Source organism: Branchiostoma floridae, chromosome 12, assembly GCF_000003815.2.
Source record: "Branchiostoma floridae strain S238N-H82 chromosome 12, Bfl_VNyyK, whole genome shotgun sequence".
NCBI lineage: Eukaryota > Metazoa > Chordata > Leptocardii > Amphioxiformes > Branchiostomatidae > Branchiostoma > Branchiostoma floridae.
The window spans coordinates 13,532,349-13,559,662 of NC_049990.1; the positions used below are offsets into that span (position 1 = coordinate 13,532,349).

At 43.8% G+C, this 27,314-nt stretch overlaps 1 protein-coding gene across 1 annotated transcript; it reads left to right on the top strand.

The window, feature by feature from the left end:
* Positions 1-4: 4 nt before the first annotated feature.
* On the top strand, positions 5-25,995 carry LOC118428114 (calcium-activated chloride channel regulator 1-like). Its single transcript, XM_035838088.1, has 12 exons — positions 5-237; positions 4,267-4,418; positions 5,446-5,588; positions 6,210-6,505; positions 7,652-7,897; positions 8,424-8,648; positions 9,498-9,794; positions 10,225-10,455; positions 10,998-11,280; positions 11,603-11,776; positions 12,668-12,904; positions 25,268-25,995. Exons 1-12 carry the CDS (start codon positions 73-75, stop codon positions 25,861-25,863), a joined length of 3,045 nt encoding a protein of 1,014 aa, XP_035693981.1. The 5' UTR covers positions 5-72; the 3' UTR covers positions 25,864-25,995.
* The last annotated feature ends 1,319 nt before the right edge of the window (positions 25,996-27,314 follow it).

Here is a 27,314-nt window from a genome sequence, read left to right on the forward strand (position 1 = left end):
AAGTTGTGAATTATCATCTCTCTAAGAACGTTGTGGCTGTTACTACACCCCAGAGTTAACCCTGGCCACAACATGGCGCCCTTGTCTGTGTTAGTGGTCAGTCTTGTCCTGGCCGGAGTGGACAGCGCCTTGAACCGACCGTTTGAGATCGTGTTGGAGAATAACGAGTACAGGGGAGTGCTGGTGGCCATCAGCCCCGCAGTGCCGGAGGACCCGCGGATCGTGGCCAGGCTACAGGTATGCTTCTCTTAGGGCAGGCAACTTCAGAAACTAAACTATACGTAACGTTCTATGCTGCAGGGTAAGGCTGTGGTCCCTATTGTACCGTGGCCAGGCTACAGGTATGGTTTATGTAGAGCAGGCAACTTCAGAAACACAACTATCTAACGTTAGATGCTGCGGGGTAATGCTGTGGTCCCTATTGTGATCTATTGTACCGTGATCAGGCTACAGGTATGGTTTATGTAAGGCAGGCAACTTCAGAAACACAACTACGTAACGTTACATGCTGCGGGGTAAGGCTCTGGTCCCTGTTGTACCGTGGCCAGTCTACAGGTATGCTTTATGTAGGGGAGGCAACTTCAGAAACATAACTATGTAACGTTCTATATATGCTGCGGAGTAAGGCTGTGATCCCTATTGAACCGTGGCAAGGCTACAAGTATGGTTTATGTAGGGGAAGCAACTTCAGAAACATAACTATGTAACATTCTATGCTGCGGGGGTAAGGCTGTGGTCCCTACCGCACCGGTTCTCGCAGGAGATGTAGACCTGACCGGGCTTCGAAGAGACAAATTTGCACGGGCGGGCCGGAAACCCAGGGGCGCCCATCATTGTTCCTCACAGGTAGTTCCCGACGTGTATTTTGTTTGGGGTTCCGGGTCAAATTTAACTCCGACAACCCAAAGGCACTAACAAACATCCCGTAAACGACAGGGGCCCCTTTCCTCAGCCTAAACGGTTATGCCCATGCACTGGGCCTAATCGCGCCGGTTTGCCCTAGGCACTTGCAAAATTGGCGCTATTTATCGCCGGAAACTCTATAATAATAATTTTCAAAAATACACATTGTCTAAAATGGATTTAAAATGGAACTTTCATATGTATATAACATGATATATTGTATATGTTGCGCCAAGTATCAAAAGTGAACATCCTTTGTCAATGGCAATCTCTTTATGATGCGTTTTTTAAAACGTATTGAACATTTGGTCTGAAATTTAGTGGCCACACTTTGAATTTGATTTTCAATAACCTTCTCATTTTGGCTTCATCCATTGACGAAATCTCACGTCAGGCATACGCTCAGTACAGTAAGCGTACCTGAAATTGGCACAAAACGATTGAGATTCTAATATCCTGTACATCATACTCTACATTAGGGGTGGGCACCGGTACAGAAAATTCAGGTCCAGGTCCGGTTCAGGTCCAGAGGATCAGGTCCATGACTCATACCAATGGTCCATTTCACGACAAAGAAATCTGTTTGGTGAAGTATTAGACTTACACTGGCGTTTTAAAATCCTACAGCGCTAACTGCACCTGTACGATTGGCTGTAAAACATGGTAGAAATTACTGTTAACTCTACTCATCTTCAATCTTGTTATTTTCTTCCACCTACAAGGGCCAAAACGTGTGAATGCCTGATAACATAATCACTTAAATTTCTAATCGGTTCAACATCCGGTCCACCCAATTTTTTCAGGTCCGGTTTTTCAGGACCGGTCCAATGGGAAAAAACGGTTCTGTACACTGTACCGATACCCAGCCCTACTCTACCTGTTTAGTTACCTTCTTCATCACTTAGATGTCATGATAAAGGCAACTTTTGGCGTCGGGCGTGGCCTAACTGGTAGAGCGTTCGGCTGGGAATCTGTAAGTCCCGAGTTCGGTACCCGCCGTGCCCTCGACGTTGTGCCCTTGGGAAAAGCATTTTGCACGGCTTTCCTAACTTCACTGACTTCACTTGACTTCGGTCGGGAAGGGAAAAGAAAACAATACCTTTACCCTCTTTCTATACTGTGTATGTCACTATGTGGCACTTTTACAATAAGTCACTAACCTGAGCGCAGTGTCACATTGTCCATGTTTGTTCAAAAACAAAAAAGGCAACCTGTTTTTATTTGCACGATCGCACTGGTTTGGGGATTCCCAGTGGATATAATCTATATAATCGAATCAACATGGCCTTAGGTACTTAACACAAAGTAAATTTCCCTTTCAGCATGATTATGATCTATATCATATGATTTATTCGTCACGCAACGTCTTTGTAATAAAACGTAATTGCCCCCGTTTATGACACTATTGTAGGGAAACAGGCACTAGATGACACATACACTGACACGATAACTTTCAAAAAGTATTTACCACCTCATGTATTGAACTTTAGTATTTTCTGCATGAATATGTATAATCTTCATTCCTCTTTTTCTATGCTCTATTATGATATATGTTTGAATAGGATTTTCATTGAACAACTGCATAGAATTGTCTCATTCATCATACAAATTAGATCTTGATTTGCATAATTACCATTTAATCATGTCCATCATCACACTGCTATTTCTAAATCCAAAATCAGGACCATCTGTTTATTTGAACCTTTATTACCTCCATAAAATGTCATGGAGGTTATATTTTCACTGGCGTTTGTGTGTCTGTGTGTCTGTCATCAAGATAACTCAAGAACAGCTGGGTGTATTGGTTTCATACTTGGTGTGTTGGTAGGGTGTGATGAAAGCTGGAAATGATGAGGTTTTGGGCCTCCTAGCGGTTTCCCTTGGTACTGCAGTGCAACTTCCTGTATTGCTATCTCGTGTTCTGCACAACCTATGGTCACGAATTTAGGGTGTTAGATACCTCTTGTTCTCAGGAAGAAGTGACATAAGTTTGGGCCCCCTAGCGACCAGGTTTGGGATAGCAGTGGTATTTTTGTTAAAAACGTCTGAAGACGATAACTCAAGAAGGGAACAACGGATTTTCATGATTTTTGGTACGTAGGTACTTTAGATAATGTTGTACAAAATAAAATACTAATTATAGAAAATATGAATACACTTGCATAATTAATGAGAATAATCTATCATAGCAGTTTTATCAATGTATCTCTTGTCCCGGACATGATATGGTCTTGACATTTTAGTGGTAGATAGCATTCAGCGTCGTGTCAAAGTGGGACAAGTTTCAGCATTTCTTTTTGGAACTGCAGGGACATTTTTGTCAAAACATTCCAAAGAGGATAACTGCAGAAAGTTTAGGCATACGGGTAGCTTAGGCAAAGATGTTCATAATGATATGCATGTTTTGCAAATGAGGACTTCATTTGCATAATTATTGTGTAAATTGCATAATTCTATTGTTTTCAATATGGACTTCAATAAATATAACACATCTAAATTTTGATAGATGTAACATAAGCAGATACTGAGAGGAACTGATTTGCATAATATATGCGAAAATGGTAAAACCGCTTAATGATTGATAATGGGAATTTCATACTTGTGACATGTGTATGTTAGTCAATGATGAACATCACCATGTTATGCATGTAAATACCATGTAATAAAGTCATTCGCTTAAAATTTACAAAAGCTCTCAATATTTCATGGAGGTATGAGGTTGCCGAACTCAGTTTATTTATAAGAAGCTGTCAACCTCTTCTTTAGCTATTCTTATGGAAAGTACCATGCAAATAAAATTCCCCTTGCAGATGGTAGGAGGCCCAGATCCATACATGCAACACTCTCTGGCGAGATCAAGAGCTATCTACCACTAAACTCATGACCGAAGCATGTCCTGAACACGAATTAGCTGGTTGGTTGGTAGTTGGTTGGTTTGCTGTTTGTTTGGTTGGTTGCTTGCTTGGTGGTTGGTTTGCTGTTTGGTTGTTTGGTTTGCTGTTTGGTTGGTTGGTTGGTTGGTTTGTTGGTTGGCTGGTTGGCTGGCTGGCTGGTTGGCTGGCTGCTTGCTTTGTTTGCTTGTCGGTTGTTTGGGTGGGTGGTTGGTTGGTTTAGGGTAAGACATATATAGATTTGTATATAATGTTTATCACTGACGTGGTACATATATACATCTTAAAATTCGACATGCAACTTACCAGTGTAGCCAGTTAGTGTGGCGGCCAATGCTTACACCTAACTCAAGTATGCGTAAACATCACAAAACTATGCCACTTTGCTGAAAATTATTTTCTTGACAAATACGTCCATATCATATTTGAACATAGACTTGTCCAACCTCACTGAAAGCTGTGTATTTAACAGGAGATCCTGACAGAGACGTCCCAGGCCATGTACGATGCCACGGAAAGGCGCGCGTACCTCAAGAACATCACGATCCTGATTCCCAAGTCGTGGACACCCCAGCCGGAGTACCGGACAGCCAGGACTGAGCTGTTCCAACGGGCAAACATCAGGTAGTTGTGCTAAGGCCTCAAGAGCAAAGGAAACTGTATAAATGCATTACTGTTCAAGATGTTTTGTGTTCGAGATGTTTTTGTAGTGACGGCGTTAGGTACCGCGAACTAAAAAAAATACGATTTTATTGTTCTGTCTTCTCCCCGCCTATCTAGTGCAAGCCCTACATGGTGTACGTGCCTTACATTCTCCAGTATTATGATATGTTGAGGGCACCTGTTGCAACGAAGGTACATAAATACTAACAAATTTTGAATATTGAAAACACGTTCATTTAGAGGTGCTACAAATGAAGAGTATACAGCATACAGCTATTAGATACTATCAGTGGCAGTTGATCATGACAATACTGCCCAAAGCGCCTGTTCTGTCCGTATGTGGCACACTAACCGAGTCGGCAGTGGGCAGACTGGCTGTAAAGGCACAAGGGTTTCTGTTACTATACAATATTTGACTATATAGCACTATAGCACTATCGCGAACTCAACCACCATAAACATTTTCTCACTACCGTAAAATCAAATACACACGTCAACTATAATGCATTTACAGCATTTGGTTTCCGCCTTTAAAAAGATGTCTCGTATCTTCAATTGCGCGAAGTTCAAACATATGTTGAACAGTTTTACTAGTGTATTATAGAATTTTCTTCAGGTACAACTAGAAGGATTTGTAATTGTGTCAGCCGACGTTTTGTTGGACTGCCTGGTACCTAATTAACACAGCAGCTAGGTGGCAATGATGGGAGTGTATTTATTATGAGATCTTGAGAGTTTGGGACCTCATTTTTTGCAATGCAGCAGCGACTCCTAGCTGCAGTGCAATGCAGCAGCGACACCTAGCTGCAGTGAGCAGTATAACCAGCCATTATCAGTCCACGGAAACGTCGATAGGTAGATTCCTCCTGGTTGTTGGCTGTGTATAAAACTACGTAAATCTTAGATAAACACTCCAAGTCATATATAAATGACAGCGATTTTGACCTATTCACGCTGAAGCAAATGTTTCCATGAATGCCTATTCCAGGGTTGACCAGTTGAACCCCCTGTATGGAGACAGTCCGTACGTTAAACAGAAGTCTGGTTGTGGGGAGGGCGGAGACTACATCCACCTCACGCCAGATTACGTCATCAACAAGCAGTACGGGGAGGCAGTTTGGGGACCCTACGGTGAGTTAGGCTTTGATGTGCAAGTGCAAATTAGGCTACCTGCATAAGTACCATTAAAATTTGTCGTTCCTTTCTTTAGTTATCCTCCTTAAAATATTTTGACAGAAACACATGTGCAGGGGGCACAAAACTTCATCAATTCATCACTTCATCCTTGCATCAAGAGCTATTTGCCACACGTGCAACATATGTGCTTCTATGTCATATGGAGTGTTTACAGTCTTGAAATCATGCAAATATGGACCTACTTTGAATAATTAATGCGAACGTGCCATATTTCATGTAAATGCGAAATGATGGTATTTTCATTCTTGTGACATTCTTGTGAGCAAGCGGAGCTGAGTGAGTGAGTGAATAAGTGAGACATTTGTAAGGTGTGCACATTTTGGTATAGATAATGTAACGTTAAATGTGTCTATGTTTGTCCAGGTAAGACTATGGTGCATGAGTGGGGCCATCTCCGCTGGGGCCTGTTTGATGAGTACGGCATGAATAGATTATGTAAATGTGTCTATGTTTCTCCAGGTAAGACTATGGTGCATGAGTGGGGCCATCTCCGCTGGGGCCTGTTTGATGAGTACGGCATGAATAGATTATGTAAATGTATCTATGTTTCTCCAGGTAAGACTATGGTGCATGAGTGGGGCCATCTCCGCTGGGGCCTGTTTGATGAGTACGGCATGGACAGCCCCACGGGAGAGTCCTTCCCGTACTTCTACTCGTCCGTGTCGGACGGCGTGCAGGCGACCCGCTGCTCGGCACACCTGACCGGGACACACATCAACATGCTGACGGGCCGGCCGTGTCAGATAGACCCTAACACCGGCTTACCGGAGCCTGCCTGCCGCTTCGCCCCACACCTCAACTCCAACAACCCCGCCACGGGATCGTACATGTTCATGCAGTTCCTCGAGAAGGTAGAATGACAACTCCGTTGTTCATGTATTACCTGGACATTCTTTAAAGTGTATTTAGATTACCAATGTCACAGGCTGGCACTAAAATACAACTGATTGCAAGCAAGCGTCAACTATTATACAATGAACAAAGCTTAAAGGCGTTTTTACACAATCTTCTGAATGCTTATAAACGTCGGATATTAAAATTCATACTTTTAGTTATTGATTCCTGCCGTTACTTTATCTAGTTGATTTCCGCCCGTGACGTCACAGTAAACATGGCAGCCCGCCGTTCGGAACCTCGTTCTTATGAGCAGCTAACAGCGCAAAAATAATCATCGTTAAGTAAATGCAATTGCAAGTTTTCATAATATTTGCTTTCCTTCTTCGTAAAAGAGCGTTTTTTTTTTTTTTGCGAATTGCGGTGACAAGTTCCAAACCGGCATGTTAACCCTGACTTCATGGGCGGATATTTACTAAATTACCTGGCGACGTGAATCAGAGACAGGAGGTATTATATGAGAGATTTGATCTTCAAATGTCATTTGTTTATCAAATTACGTCTTTCTGGCTGAATATGATCAGGAAATGTTGAATTTGGTGTCATGGGCACTTTAACGTCAGTTGAAAGAGTTACAGCTAGCCAGGGCTGGTAAGATGGTACACAGATCATCGTCTTTTCAACTTAACCCTGAAGAGAGTGGTGTTTTGCTCTGGGGTGTCATTCAGTTCGTTTGTCAGTGTGTCAGTGTGAGTGTGTGATAGTGTTTCTGACGTACTCGCGAGCATGCCAAGAACAATACGTTTTGCTAAAAAAAAGGTCATTATGAAATCTAGGTGGTTAGGAAAGTTGAACAATTGACATTGAGTATGGCACACCGAACAATATCTTCTAAATTTTTTTCTTTGGAACTGACTTTGGTATTACAAGGCATTGGTTAAATAATATTTTCTTTTGCACCTGATGGCATACATTTTCTCATTTTGCAGCTGATTTGTACGTTTTAAAGTATGGTCGAAAACTTTTCTTTGGAACGGTCGAACGCGGATGCCATTAAAAGTAATCGAATAAACATTGCCCAAGTTGAAAAGCTATGAATCAAAACTGTGGAAGAATATCCCTACAGAGAGCATAACAGGACCTCTCATTTTCTTTTTTCCCAGGTGGCTTCGTTTTGCCATAGTGACCCGTCCGGTGACCACACGTCCCTTCACAACCACGAGGCGCCTAACAAGCACAACGTCCAGTGTGGTGGCCGGAGCGCTTGGGACGTCATGGCTGACCATCCAGACTTCAGCCATGGTGCCAACCCACCGAGACAGGTAGTGTCCACCCAGCCGGACTTCACACTCATACAGGAGGTGGACAAACGGATGGTCCTGGTGCTAGATTCATCTGGGAGCATGAGGGTCAGTACAAAATATTCTACACAATGTAACCGTTACTCAGGCAGTTAAAAACACATCTCCAGCACTGTCAGGGACTCTCATCCGATCTCGAATCCACGGATATTGTAGACCGTGAACCCTGGTGGTTTGAACGAGGAGTCAGAGAGGTTATATATCAGAAAACGTACAGTTCCACTCTAAACTGGGAAGGATGCCTTCGTGTCCAACTTTCCGCGAGACAACGTAATAGGTCCTGTACTCAAACAATATCAGAGTTCTGGTTTAAGGACCCGGTACTTCAGTCCGTCGTCTACTCTCACTCACTCACTCACTCACTCACTCACTCACTCACTCACTCACTCACTCACTCACTCACTCACTCACTCACTCACTCACTCACTCACTCACTCACTCACTCACTCACTCACTCACTCACTCACCCACTCACTCACTCACTCACTCACTCACTCACTCACTCACCCACACTCTCACTTATCGAATGAGCGAATAAATCATTGGGTATTTCAACAAAAATCTGCACCATCAGGGTGAACGAATCCAGAAGCTGAACCAGGTGGCGCAACATTTCATCAGAAACACTGTAGCTGACGGCAGCTGGCTCGGTATCGTGGACTTCTCCACCAGGGCGACCACGGCGCATGCTCTGATTCAGGTGTCAGATGACTCGGCACGTGACCAGCTGGCGGCAGCCGTGCCCAACAGCACCCTGGGATGGACGTGTATCGGCTGTGGACTACTGGAGGGCATACAGGTGGGAACCAAACCACTACTAGCCTCAAATCTATCCGCAGTAAGCAACCACTGTGCGCTTCACAACTGAACATTTAACTTAAGAATCTCAGGTGATAGGATGATTCAGAGGCGGCGGCAGCAAATTTTGTTGTGGGGGGGGGGGGGGGGGGGTATGAAACTGGATCGCCGAAGGCCCCAGTTCTAGGAGTTCTGGGGTCATACTCCCCCGGGAAATTTTGAAATTGTTACCCTCTGCAATGCCATTTCCTGTGTTTTGAGAGGCAAATTTTGACAGTTCCTAGAGCTCACTAGCAAGTTCCAAAAAGTAATCAATGGTTTCACCCTCACCACGCCAACCGCCACCCGACCCCCGTGAGGCCGCCACCCTGGTTGGTGAAGCTATGGCGTCGGCGTGGTTTAGTGATGGGGTGATCGAGAGGTCCCGGGTTCGAATTTTCTGACATACCTTGTTGACGTATTTCATACTGAAAATAAGTACAAAAACTGCGGTTAGAGACATCCCTCTTATAGGGCGATGGAGGTCCCGTGTTTGAAGAGAGTCAAACCTCGACTCGTAATAATAACAACAAATCACACTTATCAAAAAGAATAAGGATCATTCCCGATGTGAGATAATGTATACTGTTTAGTACAAACTTAGTGTGTTATACCATGAATAAAAACAAACAAACAAACATACACAAATTCGAATCTATATTGCAACTGCCAAGTTAAATCGTCCAATATCGCCGTCAATGTTTACGTCATTGTCACGTGGGTGCAAGAAACACCCTTTATCACTTCATCGGTATTTTTCTCCTTGGTGCTTTCTCTCACAATTGATGGCAGAAATGCGCTATTTTCTCAGGTTCTCGAGGCCAATGGACGTAACGCTGCAGGTGGAATACTCCTGGTCATCAGTGACGGCGAAGAGAACCAACACCCTAACATCACAGAGGCCATGCCGACCGTTCTGGACAAAGGTGTCATCGTCGACACCATAGCTTACAGTGACGCGGCTGACGCCAATCTCGAGTCTCTCGCGGCTAGGACAGGCGGCATGGCGTTCTTTTACCCAGAAGGAGACAACTCTACAGCCTTGAACGACGCCTTCACTGCAACAGTCGCTGCCAGGGCATCTGAAGAGGACAACTCGCCTATCCAGGTTAGATTGTAGAGAAATCATGGCAGTGAAGTGCATCATGTCTATGTCTTATCTCCATACGTGTGATGCTCAGTCCCGACTTGCGCGTCCTAAAAGTTTTGAGCAAGAATTATTTATGAAGTAGATGACAGTTTGTCGATTTTGAACCCAAATGTTTACGACATTGTCGTACGTTTACGGAATCTATAGCAAGGATTATGAAAATGTGAAAATGTGGGGGAAGGAATACAATTTACACCATGTGGACGAGAACCAAATATCAAAACCATATGTTAAAACTCCCGTGAAGCTTCCTATTTTACTTTTGTAAATATGATCTGGTGTCATTTACATTTCCTATTGACTTACAAACGTCTATGTCCATTCAACAATACTTACAGTATGAACTATGATGTATTTGAAATGGCGTTTTGCTGTCGTTCATGAACAGCTGATAAGTGAGGCGTATGCTCTGAGCCCAGGAGAGACCCACTCTAACCTGCTGTACATGGACAGCAGTGTGGGGGCCAACACCACGTTCAACTTCCTCTGGCAGGACGGAACAGCACCGGAAGTGGCGATTAAGGATCCGGATGGAAACGTCATCAGCCAAGGAATGCAACAGTATCACGTGATCTCCAGCATGAAGACCGTCCAGATTAGAGTCCCTGGCGTAGCGAAGGTTTGTGACAAAGTCTTACGTTAGCCAGATCATCACTCACAAACTCCGCTTTAAGCATCACAGCAGGCGTATTTGCTTGTTACTTGTTGACGGAATGATTTTATTTGGCACATTTATAGTACTGTTTGGATCATGAAAAAACTAACTAGGGTCACGTTTGCAAGGCAGTCTAGTAATTGTACTTCTTAGGCTTTTTTCAGCCCCCCCCCCCCTCATTGACCACATCCAATAGTGCCTTTCACCCTTGTGCCATATGCCTTGTGCTTCTTTTGCTACTATTATCATCATCATCATCACCATTGTCGTCATCGCCATTATTCATTCATTGATCATCATCATCATCATCATCAACTCTGTTTGCACATCCAAGTTCAGTGGTCGCCATTTTAGTACATGTATATCGAGAGTTAGCGCGCATATCAGGCTGTAAAAATAACTCCTCTTAATGTTTGCGAAATTCCAACACATTTATTGTATCAGGTGTGTGTTCTTTGAAGTCTAGCCTGTGAAGAGCTTGAAAACGCCAATGTCCGTCACTATAGGCCGGTAAGTGGCATTACAACGTCACCAACGATGGTCCTGAGGCACAGAAGATCACCGTCGAGGTGACCTCCAGAGCCGTCTCCATGGATACGCCGCCCATCACTGTATCGGCACAGGTCGGCTCGTCTGACGTCAACTACACCGACACGGAGCCGACGTACCTGGCCGTGTACGCCTCCGTGAGCAGGGGGTACGTGCCGGTGCTGGGGGCCAGGGTGGAGGCTGTGGTGGTCAGACCGACCGGGGATACCCATCAGATAACCCTGCTTGATGACGGGACTGGTAGGTCAATAGACGATACGTGAAAGTATGTATAAGACATAATATCATTTGTCATACGATTGCTTTGTAGGGTTTTCAGAAAGACTAGAGAGACAGCTCGACAGTTGACAACTTTTTCCGTCAATACACAACTGGATTTTACAGTCATTTTTGTACGATCCTACCCTCAAATGGCCCCGTTAAAACTTTGTATGACTGCCCCTTAGAGTGGACCAGTCCGCATGGTTCTTGTTCTTTGTCAATTGTAACAATGGGCACTGAAATTTCCTTTGTAATATCAAGGTTAAACATGGGAATCTTGCTAATCTGATATCCACGGCAGGTGCCGATGTGACGAAGCACGATGGGGTGTACTCGGGTTATTTCCTGGCCTTCTCAGCGGACGGGCGCTACAGTGTGTCCGTGCGGGTGGACGACGGCAACGGGCAGGCGGAGATCGTGGCCGTCTCCGGGCAGCTCGGTGGGACTGCAGGAGGGGCTCTGCCGATAGACCCAGGTGAGGTTACACATTCATGAATAGTTTCATCAGCTTGGTAGGTCACCGAATAACAGGATTCTTTGTCCACAAGTGTTTTATCTAACCGACGTTTCAGTGATTGTCTGGCACCTTCCTCCCGGCAATTCTGACTATGTGTATATATAAATACGTTTGGGACCGCATCTGTAAACAGCGACACCTATGCTGTAGTATAATGTGAAGCCGTCAGAATTGTTTTGAGGAAGGGAACAGGCGGTCAACGAACCGTCGGTGGGATAAAGCAATTGTTTGAGTACAAAGAATCGTGTTATTCGCTTATCATTACATCTTGAGGTTGATACTGCGAACTGCAGTGCTTCGATTATGCCGACATGCAACCTCACATGTTACAAAAAATGTATTTCTAGCACATATATACCATAGCACACATATCCCTAGATGATCTTCTTTCGCGAAGCCAAGCCGAGAGATACCATAGGTTCATGTCTAGACTTAAAAGGTTCTGAGTTTAAGTACTATCTCTAGTATTTACGTAGATCGGGCAGTCATCTCACCACTACTTTTAGAACATACATCTAATACTTCTGTGACATACTAAATATTTGTGTGAATTTCTTGTCTGATTCAATACTGTATAGAGCATACCGGAATGCAGCTGCTTCAAAAGGCGATACAAACAAGAAAAACGCCACAATCCAATCATACAGTTCCAAAGGCGATATATTCCTGCACCCGGTGACGTATCGAAAATTAAACTTGAATGGCTCTCACAGTCCTCAAGAATTTTATCCGTACTATTTTATGTACCCGCGGCAAAGACCCCGGAGGTCGCGGATGAATACTATTTCTATACCTTAAAGCATCTCGTATCAAGAGTTTATGACGTCACATCTTTGTTCCACAATCCAGCTGCCAATCTGAACGTGACCGTGGAGCGACAGAAGACCGACCAGTTCCAGCGTATCACGCAAGGTGGCGTGTTTGCGCTGAAGGGCTACCCCCGGGTGATCCCAGGAGGGGGCCTGTCTGACATCACCCCTCCCTCCCGTATAACCGACCTCAGGGTGACGTCAGTGTCGTTTGAAAACTCGACCGTGACTCTGAGTTGGACCGCTGTGGGCGATGACTTCAATGTGAATGGTCCAGGTGAGATGTGATATGATATGATATAATATGATATGTACCTGTAAATATTCACTGTTGTAATAATAATGATACACATCTCCCTTGAAGACCATCCACACTTTCATCATGTTTTAGTACATCATTTGTTGATCAAAATCGGACCTTCTGGCAATAAAACCAAATAACTTATCATTTGCATGATTTACATATAATAATGATCACCATTAATTAGTTTGTAATGCTGCAAGTATACAGCACCAACCATTTAGCGTTATGAAATTATAGTCTTTTCTCATTAATAGTACAAGTGAGATGTTAATTTGCATAATTGATATGTATTGACATTCCTCTCTTTCTTAGTTACATATATGACTTGATTGAGAGTCCTATCATGGATGTAGCAGATAAACTTTCCTCATTAAGCATGTTTTCGCCAGCGCTCGTGTGTCTGTCTGTACGTCCCTGTCTCTGTATCCGTCTGTGAGTTAATCTGTCTTTAAAACACGAGAAGAAAGATGTGGATTTTCTTCATATATGGCAAGTCGGTTGGTCTTGATGAGACTTCAACATGATTAAATATTAAGCCCCTAGTGACTTTTTGGCGACGCCTCAGGGGCGAGCCTAATGTTTATAGTGTGCGACCGTTTGACAGGAATTCTAGGAATTCCGCAGGCATGCGAGGAATTTTTCTACGGGTATTTTTTTTCTACGGGTATTTTCTACGGGTATTCCCTAGGGAATTTGTTTTTGTGTGTGACTTTAGTCTGCTTTGGGTATGGCGTATAATAAGATGACGTGACCGATGTTATAAACCAGGATTTCATGTTTTAATACTCGTTTCACCATCAAGTATACAGCACATTACATTTTTTAACAAAATACCCGATATTATGTATCGTTAGGGTAGAATTGTGGGTCAGTTATATTTTTTGCTTGACCATTCGGCGTAATGATGTCGTGTATGTATGAGGATTGTTTTGTTTCGTTTGAAGGTTTTTATTTCATATCTTTCTGTTATTTCATTTTGTATGGTTGTGTGACGCTTGAATCCCTTTTTTTCTTATTGCTGTGATGTTCATTTGGTTACCAAACCATCGCGACAAAGGGGTGTACTTGTCAGTCGATTCTTCCTGTAACCTGGGGGTTGTCATGCCGGCGTTCACCTGTGGGGACAGATTGTGAGAAAGGATTGATATGAAGTATTTTTGCAATAGTGATACTAACTTAGCAACTTTTGTATGTCTGGATCGGTAAAGTGTTGTTTTCTGTTAGTTACAGGCCGTCGGTAGTGATGTAAGGCATCAAAGTAATTCAGATATAATTTATAGCAAAAGTCATACATATTGAATTACAGCGCTTATATTGTCATGTCAAGTCAAAGTCCTTCCCGCTCCATGGTGCATAGGGCGGCGCCCATGTTCTTGGAGTAACCCTGGGCCAAACAAATGCAATTACTACAGTAGGGGGCCAGGACACTGGCTGTGGTGTGTGTTCAAATTACATACTCTTTCCCGAATGCTGAGTGCTAAGCTGAGAAATTAGCACGACCATTTAACACGTCATACTATATTGGCCGGGGATCGAACTTACGACGAACCGAATGCATGGCGAAGACTTTTCCCACTCGTCTCATTGCACCGGCGATAACGCTTGTGCAGCCAGACAACAATACTCGTGATGCTAACGTGCTGTTACTTTGACCGATGAGGTCTATTTCTCTTATAACCAAAGGGCACAAAAGTGCATTATCATTTACCTTTTGGTGTAGCCCGAGTTTTGAATCATTAAAGAAGTTTCAGAAATAAAATGTACCACCGTGAATAAGAAATAATGACACAAAATATTCTTTCTCGGCTTGGCTTCGCATGATCGAAGGCACATCACAATATCAATATACATGTCGGCTTAAAAGCCACAAGCGACGGCTATCGGGTCTAAAATGCAGTACACTGTTACGTCGGGTTGCGTAAACCAGTATACAGAATATTTCGTCCATCATACAAGTAAAACGGCTGCATTTGCAAGAGATATCCAACTTCTACGTGTGGAAGGGTGGTAAAGGTGATTGGAAAAGCATCCTGTATACAACGGCTATATCATCACCAGCCTGTAATAAGACAGAATGAAATAAGTCACATGTACGCTCACCGCTATTAAACTGCTTGGAGGACAATGGGTGATCAGATTACCGGTACCGTTTTGGCTACAGTCAGAGTGATAAGACGGCGGGCGATCGGAGGACGGATGGGAGTATGGCAGTTCCGGCAATCGTCGGTTAATTGACGACTCGTGCTCAGCAGTATTACTATAGAACTGTGGATACGTGCTTGACTGTACTAGTCCACAGACGATAAAGGGTGAGTGAAACGCAGAGAAAAAGATGATTGAGAACGGGGACCCCGGTAACAAATCGTATCTTTTACTTTAAGACCACGGGAAACAGATGAATATGACCACGAGAAACAGAAGCGTTTGTTGTTCGGCGGCGGCAAGGTGGCGAATGGAATTCCACAGAAGGGCCTCATGGAGCGCTGATATCTTCGGCCGATCAAAAACAAAAGGGTTGTGCCTGGTTGTGCTGTAAACAACATGTGGTATGAGTAACAAACTGCCAAGAAGTTTCCACGTTGAAAGATATTCTCTAAACAAAATCAAAAAACTCTGGCGAAACAAGGTCACAGATGAAGACTAATTCCTACGCAACAATACGCTGTAAAAATGCCAAAACTATAATGCCGTTAATATGGGACTCATATTTTATCTTGCCGAAACGTGATGTTGGCGGACTTTTTGAAGACCAAGGTCTCGGGCGGTTTGGGGTAAGATTTGGGCCCACGAGATTAAGGTTGGCAGTGTTACTCAACCCAAGCACACAGTCCCAAAATCCACCTGGTACGATTCACATCGTAACGCTCTCGGTTTATTTAGCTCTAGTCACTCTTAACAACTTGTGACGTATCTATTATACACATAATACATGCTATCATTAGCAAGGTACTCTCACCGAAATTGAGTCGCTTGTGCATCTTCACTGTCCAGTTGAAGCGCCGCGTCTAACTCGGCCGACCTTGTCCGCCGAGCCATCTCCGCCTGACTAGATAGTCAGTGATCGATCTTTAGTGGGAAGCAAACTGACGCTATTCTGAGGGCTGCCATTGGTTGGAAAATGTACTTGTGCAGTTCCTATTTGTCAATGTTTACAGACTGACGTCAGCACGGTGACCAATCCCAAGACGATGTCCAGACGACGGCCAGGGACCGCCCGTTTTGTTTGTTTTAACTATCCAAGCGGGGACGATATAGTCACAGCTTTCAAAACGGGGATTGAAATGTAACCAAATAGGATCTATTTTACGATGGGTATATTGCAACCTAACAACGCTAAAAGCAATAGCAGCGAATCAGAACATTATAACCCGGAACTTTTTCATGCCTACCTTAAAAATTAGTACTAAGTTTTAACGGCTACAATGTTTCCTGTTTATTGGCGAAGCGTAAAACAATAGATATATCTTGTACCGTCTTCTCTGAGGTGCGCTTATCGGGTAGTTTAGTTGATATTTTTGATCATGCATCATATACTGGGCGATGTTAAATTCAGTATCTCCGGAACAGTCCTGGTTATATTGACCTCTTATTTTCTTTTTCCAAAATGTGACTAGACATTGCATCTCCGAGGTTTATACTACTCTAATTAGATACAAAATAAAGGACTTTGCCCCATCATCTTGTATGCAGATACACACCAACATGTGTTGCATCAATCACACACGAATCGTAATCCACAATGTATGGCGTACATGAGTTATTACCTCGTAAGCTACCATTTGTTAAGCTGGCTCTATCTCACTCTTTAAATACAAGGGAAGAATCACACTTAAATACACAGACGTATGTCACTTGATGACAATGTTAACCACTTTAGAAGAACAAACACTCAAAGCTATACCTGAGTCCGATTAAATTGTGTTAATAAGCAATTGTACATACAGACATTTTCTCATAGACTGTCTATAGATAATGGTAAGTTAAGATTCTTTATGAAACTAAAGAAGGGATACTCAATGGAAACTTATTTAACATCACTAGATAATATCGAGGTCAGATCGGCAATATGCAAACTAGCTACCCGTGGGCGAAAGAACCTGTAATCATTGTATTGCAAAACCGGTGGAAGACGAGATACATTTTATTTCCAATTGCTTCTCTAATGACCAAGAAAGAAAGGAGTAATATGAAGAGGTTTGCAAAACACACAAAAACTTCCAAACGCTTACCGACATCCCTGTATGGCACATCCGCTAGCCTGTTACTCACAGGATCGGCATGGGAACCAGTGAACAACTAGAGGGGCGAGTCAGAACAGAAATAAACAACATCCCGACTCCCGGGATTCGAACCCGCGCCGAACCCGGGCAGCCGGATCACAAATCACACGTGCTAACCACAACAACAAAAGCTCAAGAGCTGTTGGCGTGGTCAGTTTGGCAGCGCTAGAACCCACTGTTACAATAGCAATGTTCGTTCTTCCCACCACGCCGTGCTAAGAAAGAATGACCGCTTGAGGAATAAAATGTGTCCCGCATATGTGCCAGTGTCCGGCAGTCCGGACCGCCTGGAAGGCCTGGCTCTAAACAAAAGGCAGTTCAACAGACCGTTTCTGATTAGCACAACGCTTGTTGCGGGTGTGACGAAAAGCCAGCACCACATAGCACAGATGACACAGACTTGTCATTTCCATGGTGGTCCGGTGACAATAAATCATGCGGTCTGCTTTTAATACAAGGAATTCCTGCTTTTACAGGAGTTTACATCAACACAGCTTGTCGTTCAAATTCATTCCTTTCAAAACATTGTTTCTGTCGTAACTATCCAAACGGGGGCGATTCAGACGCAACCAACTATCAAAACGGGAGATTGAGATGTACCTATCAAAAAGGGGGTACTTTACGATTGCTACATTGCAACCTAAAACGCTAAAAACAACAATAGCGAATCAAAACATTTAAACCCTTTTATGCCTACCTTAAAAACTAGTGCTAAGTTTTAACGGCTACAATGTTTCCTGTTAATTGACGAAGCGTATTTAAATAATGAATTCTTGGACCGTCTTTCTTGTGGTGTGCTTCAACAGTCGGCCGTATGATTTTCGCCCGTACTGATATTATCTAATCTTTTAACAATAATAAGCGACACTGTTCCCTTTCAGCTTGTCATTGATCCGGGATGTATCAGTACATATGGGAATATGGTGTCGCGATCCATATTTTCTAAGGCATCGGCGAAATGAACTTGCTATGTATAAACGATAAATAACTCGCAACTCGCCCTGATAATCCGTCTCAAAATAGGCATCTTATCCACTGTCTAGTGATTAATCGAATAGTTTAGTTGATTTTTGTTTATCATGCATCAAATACTGAGTCATTTCAAATTAAAAACTTCCGTTAACAGTCCAGGTTTTACTGACCCCCAATTTACTTGTTCCCACATGTGTCTAAATGGGGATTGCTACTCTGAGGTATATACTGCTCTGATTAGATACAAAATAAAACACGTTTGTATCCACTCCGCCACATTTATCTTCTATTAAAACACATACCAACATGTCTTGTAACAACCACACACGAATGTATTGACATTTTAACAGAGAGAACTAGGGTATCCATGTTACACGCTGCAACTATAGCGGGAAAGAAATGCATTGTGCATAGGTAGAATGATCTAACAAAACCTCATGATTTGACCCAAACATGGCAGAAACGATTTAAGGTTCACGATTCACTCTGGCACTCCGTTCTCAACTTGAATGTTTAACGTGAGTCGGTGGGGAAGGGGGTTGGTACAATTTGGCAAAGAAAAGGCACGGGACATGACACTGCATGAGCACGGTTTGGAGATTTTTAAAGCCGAAACCATGGAGGCAAAAAATCTGGTTGTGGTTCAAAGATGCCAGAGATCAGGGGAGGATGTTTGGCCAAATCTGCTGCAATTAGCTGTCACAGAAAATGAGTTACGACCAGGGCTGGGGCCAGGGGTAGCCTGACTAAAATCAAGCCCCTAGCGGCCGGCCCTACAATTGCCGCCACCCTATGGGGAGGGGGTCATTAAGCCCAGCCGGCGAGAGAGCTTGTGTAAACACAGGCTAGGGCCAGGGGGTACGTATGAAATGTCAGAGTGGCCTTGACTGCACTGTAGGTGTACGGAACGAAGAGTAGAACAGATGGCAAAAATTATCGTGGTGATTCTCAGAATCCGGCGATGTGACAAATTTAGTCACTGTGTCAGATAGATAGTATGTCGACCAAACACCTAGAAAACCACGACAACGGAACTTTTATGCATGTTTCACGAAAATTCAAGACTTCACATCTAAACTTTTACGCTAACCAAGGAGCTTTTATCACTGATAAAAGCTCCTTGCGCTAACAGAGATGGGGTTTTGTGTGCGTGAAAAGTTGCGCATGAAAATCTGCGGGTGACAACATGCACATTCTCTTATTTCCCGGGGATTTGAAAAGTTTTTGTACTTTTACATTTAAGATATTTAAACAGAACGCTCAAAACCTTTTGACACCATTAGTGTTGATAATTAGCAGGGATTTTAACCCATGTCCTATCCGGTATTAAACTTCCCTGGGTGGTGTCCCTGCAGACGTGTTACACGTTCGCGTATACAAGAACGGGATCCCGTCTGTATTTCCCAGTTGCCGTTATGTCAGAAGAAAACTAATTCACATCCAGTATTCTAAATCCACATAGTATGGTGTCCCTAGGGGTAGGGGTGTACTAAGTAACGAATAAATTGACTAAGTTGGAGACGTCCACCATTCAACTGACTGGTCTCCCTAGGCGTAGGGATGTACCAACCAACGAATAAATTGACTAAGTTGGAGACGCCCACCTTTCTCATGCAAATAAAAGCAATTAAAGAATTAACAAAAATGGAAACAGTAAATCAACCTATGTTACTGAACATCTTTATTCATAACATAAACAAAGTAAATCCTAACGGTCATGAAAGAAAGTCAGAAAACGAACAAGACAATAATAAAAAGTTTCTTGTAACAAGAAAATGTACAAACAGCGCTACATCAAAGACATGAAAAATATAACCTCCTTGGTTACATCAAGCTAGGGAACAAGTTCCAAAATAGTAAAGAAAAACTTTAAAAAGTAGAGATGCTACATAAAATCATGCGCGTTAAATTGATAAAAACGAGGCAAACGTGAGGCATACAATCAATACTTCCATAAACGAGAAACATACTAAAATTGCAGAAGATAATGCATGATGTGGTCTACCAGGAAGGGGTCGAACTGGGAACAGGACAGCTCGTCAGAACGGTTGCACCAGCTGGGTGAATGAAATAGGGGAGGGGGCAGCGACATTGGCCGGTCTGTCTGGCAGGAACTGGTCAGTATCAAAACTACAGAACAGTTCGGCAGAGATGCCAATAGGCTGCAGCAAAACGTCCGCCAGCTCAAGCTGGAACTCAGACGTGTCGGGCTGTGTACGGAACTCGTCCTAACATACTGTGAAAACGGCTGAACATACTCGAGAAATTGGCCTTCCAGACATGCCACGTCCTACCAAGGAGGTTGAAAGAGGGGAAGGAGTCGGCTCATAATTTGTCCCTTTTGAACCATCTTCGACTCACTTTTGAAAAAAACAACATTAACATTAAGTTGCAAATTGGTCTTGATTTACATACACCCAACCGACTATCGGCATTGTTTTTATTGTTCACTCTAATTGACAAGCAAGTATACAAAAGTAACGGTCTCCGCACTGGTGTTCCAGTGCTGAATCAATGGGTCGAATCGGCCTCAGCACTGGTTTTCCAGTGCTGAACAAACGTCAGCGCTGGTTTTCCAGTGCTGAACGGCCTTGTTCCAGTGCTCATGCTCCCTCAGCACTGGAATTCCAGTGCTGAACCCAATGCGAGCACTGGATTTCCAGTGCTTAACTTTTCCGGTGCTGGACTTCTAATAGGGCCGGCCTCGGTCCCTGCCGCTGCCATGAGGTCATGACTGGCTCATTATGCGGCTTTTATGGGGAGTCAAACATGGCTTATAAAGGACTGCCGCCGGCACGCCGGAACAATAGGACACAGCAGGGTTTAACATCGCAAAACAAAGGCCGCGGCAAGGTGCTAATTTTGGGCCGACTCCTTTCATTTGAGGTCAGGTTGGGAACTGGGATCAAACTGACATACACCCAAAAAACAATGGCATTGTGGTGCAAAAAAGTGTTGTAAAACCAGACATGAATTTCACACAACCCTCATGAGCAAAAGGTGTGAGGCGCCATCACCAGGGTCATGAATGGACAATAGGAGAAGAATGTAGCCTGTCTGTCCGCTAGCTCAGAAAACTGCATGTTTCTAAATGACTAAAAAAAGTGTATTTTTGCTTCGGAAAGATGGCCATGTTTAAATTCAGGTTAGATCCCGGGGAGTAACCTGACTGGGTGGGATTTGGTACTGCTTCGCCCACCCTTGGAGGTTTGTGGGGGTCCCCCCCATTTTCCGGGCCCCTCCCAAGATTTAAACTACTAGTATACTGGGGCGGCTACAGTGAGACTTCCTTTGGTATGCAATCGCTCGACACATCACATATCGCTATCAAGGAAAAGGCCGGTGTCATAACGTTGAGAGATCTTTTGTCGGCCTAACAGCAGAAGCCATTTGTTTTGCATATAGATTAATCGCCTTCGAGAGAACTGTTATACGACATGGTGTGAATGAATTTAATACCTCCCGCGAGGCATTCTACCACCCTCTTGTAAGGCCACATTTGCAAGGTTTTATCCTTGATTGTATAAATAGGTAACGGGGGAATTTTGATATCGCAGCGTTGACCAAACACCCAACGAAAGCAGTAATGATTACAGACTTCAACCCCCGTACACGCCCGACAACACGTAGAAACTAAGTTTTCTATGCTGATCATGAGTCTCCGTAAGGTGAAGATCTTATTATGCCTCCAGGTGTGGTTGTACCTATTATTTTAGACGTCATTTTCATGTCTAACAAATGAGTGCTCACATTCATCACAGAAAGTTGAGAATGAACAAACAAGGCATAGCCACAAGTGGGAAGTACCAGAACATATCACGAGACAGATACATGATACAAACGTCCGGTGAGAGACAATAGAGGCACGCTTGCGAATGTGGTGAAATTTCACCAAATTGCACTACTAGTATTTTGGTTTTTCGTCTGCTGTCATTGTATATGACCCCGGCGGTGGAAAGACTCTCCTGTCCCGAAGTTAGCCTGGCCAATCCACGGTAGACTGGATTCCAGGTTATTTTTGTACCCGCTCGATCTTCATGGATTGCAGCGCCGTGATCTTTACTGTTACTTTGCTGCACCTTAAGGTGTTTGATACAAAATTCCCCAAGTGCACAGTAAACATGAACACACTCATCATGCGTTGTCGACTTACAGTATCTTTGGTTTGGAATGTGGTAGTCACCCTTTGAGTCGGTGTGACAAATGGGCCTGTCATGCTCACGACTCTCTACACATACACGACTTATTAGCCCCATGCAGGACTGAGTCCGGCATGTTATGACAAATTTTCCCCTTTTAACGTTTATTTCTATGTAAGTTGTAGAACCATTCGGTGCAAGCCGGGCTAAGAAAGCTACGAGAGGTGTGCCTCGATCACAACATTCATGTATATCCCTTAAAGATGAGTCGCGCCCTGGACCGCCTGATCAAGCAGGCACGCAGGCGAAACCCAACAAAAAACATACTGTATTGTCCAAACATTACGTAGTATAGCTTAAAGATACCGTGTTGCACCTTAGGGTGTTTGATACAAAATGTCCAAGGTATAGTACAGTAAACATGAATACACTTTTCATGTCGTGTAGACTCAAACATCAAGATGTTCTTGAGATACATAGCAGGACTGGTCTAACCATTTTAAAGCTAAGGGTACAAACCGACGTACGTGCAACTGCGAGTGCGTGGTGTCTACGTGCCACAACTGGTGCTGGTCAACGGGCTGCTAACTTCAGCTCGGTCTTGCAGATGGGGCATTGTGGACGGTTATAATTGTTTAACTTAATTCAAGGTGAAATATGGTCAATGAGATCAGCCGTGTTGTATTTTATAAGGTCAAAGGTCACATAACAGCGTTTAACGGTTCATTTCTTATGGAATCCTATACTGGTCTTCCCATAACTGTTGTTAGGCATAATTTGGAAAGATGTAAATGTTTTGAAGAAATATTAGACAAGTAAGAGAGGACGTCCTAGTCACAACGAGGTTTGATTAGAGGATGTAGTGCCCCACCGTTATACACATGGTTTAGCGTTTCTGTGTTTGTTTAGATCAGAATAAAATATGCGTTACTGATAAGTGATAACCAAAGGCATCCATGAGGGAGGGCCTCGAGGAAATAAGTACCACATAATCGCCCCCCCCCCCTTCACGGAGATGTAAACAAACCGCCACTGATCACTAGAACAGAACCACTCACACTCACAGAACAGAGCAGAACCATCGCGACGATAATCACGCTTACCCAAAAGGATGACATGTCTCTTCCTCCTCCTGACATAACCTTAAACTAAGATGCCCCATCTCATGTTCTCCCTGGAGCGCCCAGCTTCCGATAAGGGCCCGGCCACCCACGTCACCAAGCGGCAAGCGGGGAGGTGGCACCCCGTGGCCGGCATGGGCCCGACGAACACGTGTCCCGGCATAGGAAGTAAACCCTTCAGTTTGACGTAAACCCGACCTCACTATCCTTCTGGGCCCCCAAAACGTTCATCGCTAGGTCGCTGCACGAAAACGTGGACGTATGGAAAAAAAAGCTAGAAAAATTCTTGGGACAAGGGCCCGGAAGTCCTTTTTTGGATAAAGAATAAAGTTCGGGATAAGAAATCCTTTAGAGGGCAGACGTAAACAGGACTCTCGTCTAGATCACAAACCACCAGGGCACACATCGAACAGGTCGTCATGTACACTGAGTAGCACGGAACAAAACTAAGTCGGCATGAAGAGTGGCTTCTGTATCATGATCATGCCCTACTTCCACGGGGAGTATTTCAAAATAGGAAAATCCCGACGAAGGAGTGTCCGTTTGCGTTTTAATCACAGTTAGCACGTTTCAAGATCCATACCCTGGGAGCCAGACAGGACCGGGTAGCTAGCGAGTTTAGTTCGGGGAACCAAGCCAGTCAGCCCGCCGATCTCACATTAGCGCTCCGGGGGAGTTTAACCCGAAGGAGTTATCGCTACCCTTTTGGGGGAAAGGGCAGGTGGACCTTACAAAGTTCCAGCCTTAAAGTTCTGCTGTTATTTTGAAAAATAGCTCATTACACCCTTGAGCCATATCTAGTCCCTGATTCGCTACTACAATAGCCTGCTGACCAACTGTGGTGTGTTGTAGCTGGCTACCTGGGGTGGTTATCAATCCTAGGTTCTCTTCCCTCTGACCAAGGGCATTGGAGAGCCATTCTACAGTCATCCTGCCAGACCCCTGCACGATAGATATTGAGATCGGGCTACGGTGTGATAACCAGGCTCGATCCCGTCTGGCTCCCAGGGAAAAAGATCCACGAAACGCACATAACTTTGACCCGTATTTCAACTGAACCGAGAAGTTTTTACCCGCAAGTACCAACCTACCGTAACTTTCTATCTCCCTGTATGCCACAGAAGGTCGTTTAGCTCTTGATCTTCGAGCAGATGTTATAGAATGGCTTATTCATATACCTACATCAACATTGCAGCATTGGCCAGATGCCTTGATTCCTTGGAACCGCTGCCATAAACACTTATCTGGCCAGGCGCAGATTATTGCAAAATATCAATGTAACATGTAGCATGTTTGACATAATCATATTAATTTTAGTTTAATTGTATTGATATTTCTTCATGATAATACTTAACTTGTGTATCAACAACATCATACTACACAGTACATTAAGCCAACGTATCGCGACACTACGACACTAGCACATACAGCCCGGAACATCATCATGACTTACCAAGCATACAATTCCTCAATCATCTCTATCAACATACAATACAATACGTTACAAAAAAGTCAAACAATATTACCGTCGCCATGGCAATGCTTTTTCATTGCCACACTTTTTAAAGTAGTGTGGAACGTCCGCCGTTTTTGTTATCATCATGTTCAGGACATGCAATTTTCGAGAATTTCGGTTGATGGGTAGCTCTTGTGGTCGGGAAGAAGTGACATAAGTTTGGACCTTCTTGCAGTTTTGCTTGGAACTGCGGGGGGCGTTCAGAAGTCAAGAAGGGATGGATGAGCTTTCATGCTTCTGCACTCCACTGCATTGTGTACATTTGAAGCAATTTTGATTACAGCCATGCCTCTTGACTGTACTTTCAGCTGCCAAGTACGATCTGCGGTACAGTCGGAGCTTTCTCACCAGCTTCCCAGACGCGTCCAACGTGACAGCCGACATGCTAGCACAAGGTGACCCGCTCTCTCCCCGACACCCTGGCCAGGTGGAGGCTTACGTCATCAGGATGCCAGAACGAGGCGAAAACGTGACGTATGTCTTTGCTGTGCGTGCCTGTGACTCGGATGGGAACTGTGCAGGTGAATCTAACAAGGTCTCGGCTTCACTAGCCTACATCCCTCCTCTCACCACCACATCCCAACCGACATCGGTCTCAAGCTCGGTTCCGAAGATGACGTCACCGGGAAAAGAGGAAACCACGTCGACAACATTCGACTCATCGCCGAAGCCCGCGGGACAGTCGCAAGACACGACCACCACGTGGGTTATTGTTGGCAGTGCCGTGGGTGGTGTTGCAGTGCTCGGAGCCGCTGTTTTCATCCTGTACCGAGGTTTGGGCAAGGCGTCGATAAGGAAGGTCGACATCACCGCCAGCACCACGCACGGAGCCGCCGCCAGGCCACCTACCGCCGGCACAACTACACAGGCCACGGCAAACCCTGCCTTCCACCCTGATGTGTAACAACGCTCGGGGAATATGAACTTTCAGTCCGACTTAATCACGCCTCTAACAACCCCCCCCCTGATTTTTTTTTTGGCACTGTACAAATTCTTAATTCTTTGCAAGACCACACCAACTTACTTTGTGGGTCATCTGTGTTGGTAGAAGTCATTATTGAACTAATAATAATAAAATGTAATTTCCAACACAAAAATTGGACTCACCCAAATTTTCGACTGAACAGCACCAGTTCATTCCTTGACAAAGACTGATGCTGTTCAGTCGAAAATTTGGGTGAGTCCAATTTTTGTGTTGGAAATTGCAGTTTAACTAGTTCAATAACCCTTCCTCTGGTCAGGCCTCTGAAAGCAAGAGATTTATAACGCAGGCTAAGGCCAAGATGACCATGTCATGAATGACATCCTCTGACAACCCCAAATCTGATACGAACGTGTGGAAAAAAAGTTTGGTAAAATTTCCTTTATTATGAAATAACTAAGTGGTCAGGATAAATTAGTCTCCAAGCAGACCCTACGGTGCCTTAGAAATAGTATCAAAGCTGGCAAGGCACCAGGCCGTTTGACTCCCTTAGCCGGCTATCTCCCTTTGGCCGGCTATACTCCTTTGCCAGCTTTGATATTGTTTCCAAGGCACCGTAGGGTCTGCCTAGAGACTAAGGATAAATAACTAAGTGGTCAGGAAGGTTCAAGAAGTGACTAAATACGCTGTATGGTATACAGAATGATTATAGATTTGTCGTTTTTGGTCTTTGACATCTTCATATCTTTGACTCCGATAAACACCTTGGCATTCTTACATTACATCGACATTAGTATCCGTTTTCTGATATTTACAAAAAAAAAAGATCAAGGCGTATATTTGCTCATATTGCAGCCATTTTGGACGATTTACAGGATGGTTGAAAAGCTTTTTAAACGAAAGAAAATTACTTTGCGCGTGGATGTCATCCAAATAATCGCATCAACACGGCCTAGTGATCTAGTGAAAAATTAATATCTTTTGTTTGTTTTTGATCTGATGACCTTCACTTTAGCGAAATTCACCAAACTATATTGTATGTTAATGTTTTCACTCAGATTGTGTTTTTTCACGTTGCACGTATAAATTTGATCGAAAAACTTAACACAATGTAATCTAAACATTCTTTATCAACAATCTCACGGTACTGCAAAGACATTTCCGAAAGCTCAATGCAAGTATCAAAATATTATTTTCAGACAGTGGACACAAAACGAGGTACCTGATCTGTGTTGAGGCTTTATTTACTACTGATGTTGTGTGCTAATACACCGCTGATCCCACTCTCTTTTGCTAAGGTGTGACTAAGACCATAAAAGAGGGTATTGTGGGTTTGGTAGAAAAATGACAATATCTCAAGTTTTATTCGGTCAAATGGCTCATAATTTGGCAGAAGTGGAGAAGAGATACTGTATATTCCAATTATGTATCAG